The sequence below is a fragment of the Numenius arquata genome, chromosome 8 (assembly GCF_964106895.1).
Source record: "Numenius arquata chromosome 8, bNumArq3.hap1.1, whole genome shotgun sequence".
Lineage (NCBI taxonomy): Eukaryota > Metazoa > Chordata > Aves > Charadriiformes > Scolopacidae > Numenius > Numenius arquata.
In genome coordinates this window covers 62,250,090-62,261,014 of record NC_133583.1, presented here as the reverse complement: position 1 = coordinate 62,261,014, position 10,925 = coordinate 62,250,090, and the positions used below count along the sequence as shown (strand labels likewise).

Here is a 10,925-nt window from a genome sequence, read left to right as displayed (position 1 = left end):
TCTCAGACTGTACCGGGAAGGGGCTGCTGCGGGGGGCGAGCCCCGACATTCCTTTGCCTTCCTGCGGCGCCGTGCGGGGCGGTGCGGGGACCGGCGCCTCCCCCAGCCGGGCACGGGGGTTCCACAATTAAACTGTCGCATTCCCGGCTTTTAGCTTTCTCCTTCAAAAAATCCGATTATGGTAACTGTGAAACTTCATTACGTGAGGAAAGGAATCATGTTCTTTTTGATAAAAATTCAATTGGTTTTGAGAAAAAAATATTTCTCTTTTCATGGGGTCATGTAGAAAATGAAAACAAAATATTTTTTTTCCAGCATAAAAATTGACCAAAATATCATATTTTCTCAGTTACCGTAAATAAAGTGCATCCAGAAAGCAGAACGAAAGCTCGTGAGTAACTTCTACGTGGAGCTCGGGTGTTGTTCCCTGTTTTTGTGAGAGCTGCTGCATTCCCGCTCTCCGGACGGCCTCTGCCGCAGCCACGCCGGGGCGGCCAGCTTCCGACAGCTCTTCTTCCAGGCTTTATTCCCCTTGCTGTGAAGGAATTAAGCGGGCAGCTAGGGAAATTTAGGCACTTGATTATCTACTTTTTTTAAAGATTCAAATTTCCTTTCAAAGGTTCTTTTGAAAACTGCGGAGCGCGCTGCGCCGGTGCTGTCTCCAGCCGCCGGTACCTCGGGAGTTAAATATTCTCCTTAATATCACATTACATAAAATCCAATCGACAAGGTACGAAGTGAATTGTGTATTTTCAGTAACCAAAAGCGCCTCCTGAAACTCCCGGGCATGGGATATCGAATGGCACAGAGTTATTAAAAAAAAAACCAACAAAAAAAGAGAGTAAATGTTAAGAGAGTTGGAGGGTGTCGTTAAGCCCAGAGCAAAGCGAAGCGTTAATTGGAGGGGGCTGAGAACCGACAGCCGCCCCGTGCCGGGAGCCTGGACTCCCCTGGGAAGCAGCGATTCCCACTGCAGTGGGAGCTCGGGCTCTTGTGAACGGATTTACCCACCCGGGCGTCAGAGGGAGCCGCGGCTCCCAGCGGATGCTTGTGCCGTCTGTGATCCGCGTCTCCAGACCCGTCCCGGCGAGTGACCCGCGGGGCTGGACGCAGCGCTGCCGCCGTGAGCCTCACCGCGGGCCCGGGCTTCGGCTCCCGCTGGAGGGGTGACGGCTCGGAGAGATTTTATGGCGTGGGCACTAAATGTTCTGGGTGAGAAGAGGCGACGAGTTCCTGGAGCGAAGGAACACATCTGCCTCCCCCCGAACACGTGAGCACAAAGGGAACGAAACTAAACCGAAATGTTCCAATATTTTAACGTCGCAACAGCAAATATGAAAATTGGACTCAAAATACTCTTTCCTTAATTAGGTGGCTAAGCACACTTACAGGTGGTAGAAATTTGCCAATTTTAGGAATCTCGTTGCTTATCAGTAATTGTTTCTCGTGCGCCCCGGGGTTACCAGGGGCGGCTGCCCCCAGTGGCGAGTAGCCCCTGGGCTGGCTGTGCCCACGGGGACGCCGGCCGCGCTCCGCAGCTGGGTATGGCATTGGGAGCGTGACAGGGGGCTGGGGCAGCTGGACACAGACCCCAGCTGGACAAAACTAAGCCCAAAAGGCACTTGTGAAACGGGCTGCGGCTGGAGAAGCGTGGCTGACCCGGCGCGGGCAGCGCTGCCACCCGCGGCCACGGTGTCACCCGCTGGCGCCTTCGGGGGGGAAGAAACTGAGAAAAACCTCGTAAAAACCGCTCAGCACGTTAAGCAGTGAAGCGACGTGATTCCCTGATCCTGCACCGAGAATCATGCGACGGTTTGTTTTTCTTGTTGCAGGGTCTTATTTTGTTTTTCCGTAGGAGGTTCCCGGCAGTCTCCAGCCATTGGAGTTGGCAGGTACAACGTAACGGGACGGCAGCCGCGGGGTCACCTTTCTGGTTCACTGTCCAAAATCTCCCTGAATTTGGTGCCGTTTTTCAGAGGAAGGTGGGGTCCTGCCACGCAGCAGCTTCTCACAAACTGTATTTCTAAGAACTTAGCCCTGTCCGTGCTGTTACGCAGGGGGAAGGTTCGGGCCCTTACCGTGGTGCTGTGATTGAAAGTAAAATAAAAAAAAAAAGGGAAAACCAGCTTCCCGCAAAATGCCGTGGTTGCACTGGATGCTCCCCGCAGGCGGCCCCACAGCTCTGCCCTGGGGAGCACACCGCGGGTCTCTGTGGCCCCTCTCCCGCTCACACCGCGGTGATCCCGCACCCAGCGGGAAGTTAACCTGGGAATTCCCAAAAAGCCGCCCCTCTCTCGAAGGCCCGAGGCGGTTTCTTTGCACGTGCTGAACTTTTTCAGGGCTGAACTGTACCCTCCCAGGCGCGGGGCAGGGTGACGGCGCTGCCGAGGGTCCATCGCTAACGGGGCCGGGACGGACCCCCCAGGAGCGCGTCAGTGTGGGAGATGGGGCACGCTGCTCTGAGCAAACCCACCCCCACGGTCCCCTCCACAGGCAGGAGCCGCCGGCTGGCGAGGAGGGACCTGGGGGACGGTGGGACCCCCAGCAGCAGGGACAGGGACCGCCAGTGGATGGGCTCTGCCCACCCTCACGCGGCAGCAGACGCTGGATGGTGGTGGGAGCTTCGGTCCAGCTCAAGGGCGGGCAGCTGTGCCTCCCCCCGAGCCGCTCCTCAGCATCAGACATGATCCCTCCAGCATCAGACCCGACCGCCACCTTCTCGCGAGGCCGGAACCCTGCTGGCCTCCCACCTTCCCGAGCCCAGCCAGGTGCCGGGGTCTCAGGCCCCCAGGACCAGGACGAAGGCACCGAATGTTGGAACGGTGGGTATCACAAACAAGCGGCACAAAAGGCTCAGGTTTATTTTTTTTGGCGTGCCTGCGCCTGGAAACATGGCCCGACAGCTCCTTCAGAGGCTATTTAAAGCCCCCAATTACTTTTCCCTTTAGCTGCCACCTAGTACGTCAGACTTTTACAGTGGAATGAAAATGTCCCCAAGACACAGGCTGACGTGATGGAAACAACGACAGCACCCGGCCAACGCATGTGAACAGGGAGTTGTGGTACCAAATACACCAGTTCCGTCAGCCGGGGCCTCCTTGTGCAGTGTCAGCCATTGTCCGGTGGGAGGGACCGGACGAGAGGGAGGGCTCAGCACCCACTGGTGCTGCTGGGGTTTATAAATTCACCATTTCTCTGAAAAACACAAGTACGGAGTGACCTTTCCAGCGGTGCACTACAGGAACGCAGTAACTGTCACGCTGGTGTGTACTGAACACTGATTGCAGGTCAGTGCTTCGCAGCTGGTGAGAGAGGCCCTTTCTGTGCACCTCGGGGGGCTCTGCCCAGTGCTGGGGCTGGCCACGGAGCGACAGTCAGCGTGCTAACGAACCACACCGAGTCCAGGCACTAACGAACCGCACAGCGCTGGGGAAAAGACGCAAAGGACACTAATACTTGCTGGTATCTGGCCAGGGGAAGCAGAAGGCAGGAACACGGTGGGGCTGGAGCCTGACACCGAGCGAAACGCAGGAAAACACTAAAACCAGCCCCAGCTTCGCCACCAGAGCCGCAGCCGGGACGGTGCCTGGACGTGCCAGAGCAGCTCGTACCTTCTGCCCCTCTGCTCTCGCCGCTGCACCGGTGCTGCCCCTCAGCTGCCCAAACCGTGGCTTTGTGCTGCTCTGAAAGGGCCGTCGATGTTGGTGCACACAGTTTTGCACAGGGGAATCCTGCAGGGATTAAAAACCTTTCAGGACAACAACCCAGTTTTTAGAGTTTCTCTGCTCTGCAAAAATCAGGCCAAAACGCAGCGTTTGTCAGTGAAATGCTTCCACGGAGAACGTGGCCAACGGCTGCAGCAAACCAGTTATTGCTGGGATAACTGACAGACAGAGAAAAAGATTATTAATTCAACAGTGCTGTTAAAAAAACCCCAAACATTCTGTGGTTTTGTTCTCTGTGCTCCTGTGGCATTAAACCTGCCCACAATTCCGTTTAACTTTTTTTTTTTTTTTTCCTTCTGGTAAATATCCATGACAGCGTTACCACTTAGGGCAGTATTCCTCTCTCTTATGAAGAGCATTACAATTATTATTCAGTTTGCCATTTGCTTTCAAACGGCTTAGTCTATATGGTGACTTCAGCAAAAATATCCAGACTGCTTTCTGCACCATCCTCCAGCTCCAGTTCCTCACTGCGATCCTTTGGAGAGGTGTGTGCCTCTTGCTCTTGAACAGTCTTCCTCCTCCTCCTGCGCAGGTACACAGCGCGATTCCCCGTCTCCAGGGGAGGGTGGTTTGCACCCAGGGCAGTTTCCAAAGCCAACTCCAAGCGTTTGTAGAATCTGGAATAAAACAAGCGCGCAGTTATTATCTTTGTAGGTTTGCTCAGGATCTGCAAAATTACTCTGAGAAACTCGTGCTTTTGTAATGTAATCAAAACATGCCAAGAGAAGAGAATCATTGCTAATGTTGAAATGTTCAAGCCAATACTGGAAGAAAAAGGGGCAGTGTCCCTGTGTGTGCCACGTCACTGCGTCAGACGTCCTCACGTACCACCAGGGCCCCGTTAATCCCACAGAAGCTATGAAGCGGTCTCAGGCTTACTGGCTGCGCTAACGGTCAGGGATTTCCAACGGACACGGAGAATGAACAGTGAGTACACAAGCATCTCTCCAGTGACCTTCAGGCCCTCATGCTCCGTCCCTTCTGCCCATTCCGGACTCAGCTGGAGACAAACATAAACTCCCAAAGTGTCTGTAACGTTCCACCGCCCCAGAAATCACCGGTTTTGGGAACTCTACAGAGCACTCCGTGGATTGAAGCAATCTGAGCACTCCTGAAACGGCTACTGCCTTGGAATAACAAATGCTGTGATTGTTAGAAAGAGAATCCGAAACCCTGCTCAGTAACAAAGACACTCCGAAAACTCATGTTGTTTATAGATTTTTGCTTAAACAATTTATAGTCCTCAAAGCTCAAAAATTTAATGGAAATTGTATTTTAGACTTCAGGGGGGTTGTCAGGTTTTGGTTGGGTTTTCTGGTGGTTTTTTTTTTTTCACACAACGTCTGTCACTTTTGGATTTAGACGTCGTGAGGACTGGTGCGCTCTTACAAACCTGTCAATCCTCCTCATGTTTTCTTCCATTTTCTGATTAGCTACATGTATCAGAAATTCAATATATTCTTCGGAGACCATCAGTTTCCCCTTGTGGCTCAACGGAACCTCTAAGCAATGAGTGCTCCGGACAGCCTAAAAACAAACAGAGAAGGATTTGTCTAGAATAACTTTTTTTTTTATTTTATGAGGCTTATCTAGATAATATGGAGAGTTTGGTACAGGAAAAGAAATACTTATCCACACAGTTGGTTAGTTTGCTGTCAACTAAAGCAGAAATAAGCTCCAGCATGCCCTGTGACAGCTGTCCATCACTTTACAATTCAGATCTTGGCTTGTGAAAAACTCAAGGTTGACAGTAACGATACTTGCAGGTGAGTAGAAAAGTCCTTACCATCATAATTTTTCCTCCTCTGCCAACCGAAATACCAGAGTTCCTGAAGCCAGAGTCGATGGCCACTGAGTGCTGCAGAACAAATAAATGCCTTCAGCAGGTCTTACACGCTTTCACAGCCACAAATAATGATGGACGGGTTGCAACGCAGCTTATAAACTCAGCTTTGCAAAAAGAACTTGTTCAAAACCATCTCCCCAAATTAATGCAGTAACAGTCACATTAAAATGTTTTTAAGATCAAACTCATACAGTATCACGAATTGTGGTTGGTTCTCAAAGAACCACGGTCAGTATTGATCACCTCCTCTCAATTCATTAGTGGGGAGGGGATGTTAATGCCCTGGGCACTGCCTGTTGCAGAGCTGGGAACCCCACAAGACAGTCCTGCAACACCTCAGAGCTAAAAGGCAGAGTGCTATACGAGAAGCTCATCAACGCTCCTCTACATTAATGAGGGAACAAACCCATCAGGCGTCACTCTCTGGAGCCACTCAGAAAAGTAGAAGGCAAAGAGACTGCTCGGTCAGCTGAAACGCTGGAGCCAAACGGCCTGGCTGGCAGCAAAGGCACACCTAAGCCCATCGCTTTCAGCCAGCCACAGAAACCCAGCCTCCCCGGGAAAAACTGCACCAGGCAACTGCTTCAGCTCGGACACACAATTGTAGTTGAGTAATTTTGTTTTCTAAAAACTACAGCAAAATCTCTACTAAGTGTAAAGCTGTTTTCTTCATCAGCTTACTTTTACTACCCCAGTTATTAAACATACAGCACATCTGGGACTACTCCTAAGAGCCAAAGCTTACTCAGGAGCCAGGACTTTTACTTTTCCAGCAAGGAATATTAGGGGACAACAATGTAACATTGTTGGTTGATGTAATTTTACCAGAAGCTGTGCATCTTGCAGCTCTTGACAGAGCACATGAAGAACAAATGGTTCAAACTTGAGCACAACGTCACCAGTGGCTTTCTCCAGTGCTGTCATCTGGAAAATACACCAAAATATTTATATTAGTACTGCAAGTGTGTACTGTTTCTATGAAAAAAAAAAGGAAAAAAGAAAATAACCACTTGTGTGTGAAACAAGCATTAAAAATGCAGCAAATGAGTTCCCAGCAATCAGGTTTGTTCAGCTGCTTTTGATTTTTCACTGCTTATAATACATAGAAATTCCATGGATTTCCACCACTCTGTCTGCTGAACTGATTAGGTTTGATAGAAATTCATTGCAAGGCAGACTTTAAAAATTTGAAAAAGTTTATTCCCTATTTATTTCTTCGTACATTCAACTGAATCGATACAGTCAGTACAGCCCGGGAAGAGGAGTGTGTTCCTGCAATCAGACGAAACCTAAGCAGGCTTTTTTAGTTATTTTTTTTTCAAACTGTTCTTTAAAAATCAAAGACATCTAGTTTCTGAAGTACATCCCTCAATTTCAGAAAACTTTGTGGGGTTCAGCAGGTTAAATTCATGGCCTAACATACTTGATCCCATTTTAATCTTAGTTTAAAATAATGCATAGCCTAAGAGTTGAGTTATGTGTAAGAGTTATGAAGATAAAAAAATGCAGAGGTTGAAATTAGAGACAAGACCCACAAGACAAGAAAAAAAAAAAATTATTAGTAAGTAAGAAGTAATTACAAAATTCAAGAAATCCCCTTCAGACCCCTCAGTTCTGCCAGCAGACCGAGATGCTAGTGGTAATTTCTCCTGGTTAGTGAGTGTGGAGGAAGGTATGTGACATTCCGCATGGCTTAACCATTACAGTTTCTCCACTTTTCTGGCTCTCTTTATGCAGAGAAATCCTACGGGCTGGTATTACTTGCTTCCATTCAGAAAGGTCTCTTTGAGGCAGTTTTATTACTTACTTCATTGTATTATTATTTAATCATCAGCGCTATTTGCCTCTCGCCTTGTTTGCCATCACGTACTTAATTCACAGAACTACATATTTGCTATGTTGAGAAATTTTAGCTGTTTGCCCATACTTTTCTGTCCTGTCTAGCCCTTCTCATCTTTCCTGTAAAATGAAAATATTCAATAACATCTTCAGGAAATAATCAAATTCATACGCTTTTTTAAGACATGATGGCATAAAAGCAAACTGCTGAAGTAACACTCTTTCTCCTTTCCTTTAAACATTGAAAAGTATTTAAATGTATTTATGCAGCACCTCCCCCATAAACGTTCTTATTTTAAGTTGAAAGCAGGTCTTTCTGAATGGCTGAAGTTGTAGTTTGTGCACCAGATTTTAAAAAAAATGCCCATGTAACCACAGCTGTGCGAGAGCTGATGAGAAACAGAAACGATCGCTGTCGCATAATGTGGCCTTGTACAGAAATACCCGCGGTCACGGGGGCTGGAACCGAGCTGGGCTAACGCAGGGCTGTACAGAAATACCCAAAGTAACTTATTTAGGGTTTGCTGGGGCCTGGCACTGAGCTGTGTTGCCACAGACCCCGCTGCGGCGAGGGTCCCACGCTGCCGTACCGGGCCGGGCTCTATGGTGTCAGCGCGGTGTCTCCCCGTGTGTGCCCCACAGCCCCCGCAAAGGCAAGTCTTTCAGCAAATGCTCCGGAGGCAGCAGCTTTCCAGCCAGAACACAAGGAGTTAAGAAAGTCACATCGACTGAAATCGTCTCTGCAGTCAGCGCTGCCCCAAGGCTGTCCTACAATGCTTCTTTCCTTAAAAAGCTTATTAATGGAACATAATACTTTCAGTAAAGGTCTTTTTTATTATCTTACTGCATCCAAATCATTAATTTCCTGTAAGTTCAATTTAATAGGGCAATACTAAAAGTAATTTTCTATTAAGTCTAAGAAGTCTGAGGCCCTGATTTGCTCCCAGTGAAGCTGATGGGAACAGGATCAGGCCCCTCATCTCTAATGAGTGAGTCTCTAATTGCTGCTGTGAAATGATGGAAAGTACCTGTTGGTGATGTGTAAAAAAGCTCACACAAAATTCCAGTTTTATGCTACTGTGTAATTTTGAGATTATATTTGTGTTGTATAAATAACCTTACAAAGAGGTACTTTGTAGTACATGATGCTTTTTCTCTAAGCATTGGGAGAATAAAGGGATAAAAATAAATTACAAACCAAATATCCCATGTTCATATAGTTGAGGTTAATAAACGCAGTGAGAGCCAAAAGGCACAACACGCAGCATGCAAGATCCTGACTTCCCTCCTCGTTTCCCAAATACGGCACTAGCAAAGCTTTGCCATGCATTAGAGTATACTAGTTCAAAAATTAATCAAAGACATTTTTCTAACACTTGCAATTCACACATTTAAAAAAATTCTGTCTGCCTGCTAAAGGGAACAGGAAAAATCAGAGTATTTTGTCTCAGCAACAACCTACTGTGTTCTACTCAGCCCGAAGTCTGCTGGTGCAAACTGCAGCAGACTCTGCTTTGCTAGAACAAACACTAATGAAGACAAATATTTTGGAGATTTTTTTTGTGCGTGGGTGAGAATGTGTGCATATGGTGAAATCAGCTACGAATCCAGTGAGAGAATTTTGATCCTGTAACCGCTTCTTGACTGGGACAGGCAAAGCAGAGATGTGTGCAGAGAGCAGACTACTTTGAAAGCATGCTCAAAGAACCTCACTACACATGGTTTTGTTTAATGTCAGAGGATTTTAAGATATGAAATTAAAAATGCAGTGTAAGAGATTCACTGTTACACTAGTTTCAGGTCTGTAAATGAAAGGCTGTCAGCACAGCAAGCTGGGCTGGAGACAGTTTAAGATCAAGACAGTTTTAACTGTCTCCTTCAAGAGGCAAGTTATTACTTACAAAAGGAACGTGCCCACTGCACGCTTACCTCAACGCATCTACGGTTAATGGAAACAGAGGAATATATTTTGGTCGCTTCTGGAACTGCTGACCAAAACAACAAAGCCAGAACAGCCACAGCTTATGGAGCAGGTAAGGAGGACAACACAAAATATTTGTTAATCACAGCCGAATCACCCTGAAGGTGTTACAGTTACTGCACTAACGCCTACGTGGGGCTCCAGCTGCTGGGGAAGGGGATGAAGGCCGCGTTGTCCGGCAGGAATGCTGCTGCTGAAGCGGCTCCTCCGCTGCTGCCTGACCCAGAGCTGTTCCTGGGCAAACCTTCACACAGCAATCGTGCTTGGGGATTAACATGGAATAGAGGGGGTTCATTCAGCCCAGCGTAGCCTGCCACCGACAGCGCTGTCCGCAGACCGGCCAACATCCTACAGAAATTAAGCTTATTCTACTTTTGGATAGGAAGGCTTTTAAATCTAGTCCCTAGTCGATACCTTGCTGGCAACCCAACAAGCAGGGACAAGAGAGAGCAGATGAAAAGCTGCAGAAATTAAAAATACATTGTTACACTAACAGTAACCTTTAAGGAAAGGAAAGATCACATCACCTGCTTAGAAAAGCATTATTTCTGCTTATTCTGAATAAGGGTTTGAAAAGTAAGAATCACTGCATGTTAGATTTTTCAGATATCGCTTTTTGAAAGTTTTCTGCTGTAGAGGCAATCATAATTATTGACTTCTTGTCAAACGGTTGTGATGTGGAGATAATGTGCCTCCAGACAGTAAGAAATTATTGAAGTTTCATATTAGCTGCATTTAAACTATGCAGAGATTTTGGTAAGAGGATTAAAAGCATTCTCTTCAAAATCGGTTTTATTAAGTAGAATACCTGAAGTTTATTTTGAGATCGGTGTCAATTCATCTCAGTAATAGGAATTTAAAAAACCTAAATAATTTCTTTATATTTTACGTGATTCCCATGACGTTAGGCACGTTACAGTAAAAAAATATAAAAGATGTCCCATATTGTCTTCTTACCACATCGCCTTTAGTACACAATTCATGCGTTACCATGAGCCACGCGCAGTTTTTCTTCAGGATCCCCCCGCTGTTTATATCCTAACAACGAAGAGACAGGATTAAACCCGTGGATGTTGGATTTTTGGCGCTGTATATTAAAAAAAAAAAATAAAAAAATAGCCCCGCCTCGGCCCGGCCCACTCCAGAACCGGGCCTCCCTCACCGCAGGGGGGCCCTGCAACAGGACCAAGCGGCCGGAGCAGGAGCTGGTGGTGCAGAACCGGGGTCGCCCGTTCAACAGCTGCACGACGCCGGCCGCCCTTTCGTCCAGGCCGCCCTTCCTGCTGCCGTCCGCCCGCCCCAAGCATTGGGCCTTGCGCTGAGGGAAGGCCGCCATGTTGGGACGGGGGGGGGAGGAATGGCGAAGGCGACGGCGGCCCGCCCGGGTCAAAGCTCCACGCGTGGCCGACGTACGTCGCCACTCCCCGCCTCCGGCTGTCCCCGCCCCCGGCTGTCCCCGCCCCCACGTTGTCCCCACCCCAGAGGCGGGACTTACCGTGTCCGGGGCGGGGATTGGCGGTGAGGGGCGTGA

General features: G+C 48.2%; 1 protein-coding gene across 2 annotated transcripts; it reads right to left on the bottom strand.

Moving 5' to 3' along the window:
- Positions 1-3,956: 3,956 nt before the first annotated feature.
- Positions 3,957-10,820, bottom strand: TYW3 (tRNA-yW synthesizing protein 3 homolog). Of its 2 annotated transcripts, none has more exons than XM_074151850.1 (6): positions 10,557-10,820; positions 10,352-10,432; positions 6,400-6,498; positions 5,515-5,586; positions 5,122-5,255; positions 3,957-4,345 (listed from the first exon to the last, which is right to left on the bottom strand). In XM_074151850.1, exons 1-6 carry the CDS (start codon positions 10,728-10,730, stop codon positions 4,129-4,131), a joined length of 777 nt encoding a protein of 258 aa, XP_074007951.1. In that variant the 5' UTR covers positions 10,731-10,820; the 3' UTR covers positions 3,957-4,128. The 2 variants fall into 2 exon arrangements, with proteins under 2 accessions (XP_074007951.1, XP_074007950.1); XM_074151849.1 differs by having other exon boundaries at positions 4,018-4,345; positions 10,352-10,421; positions 10,543-10,730.
- Positions 10,821-10,925: the final 105 nt, after the last annotated feature.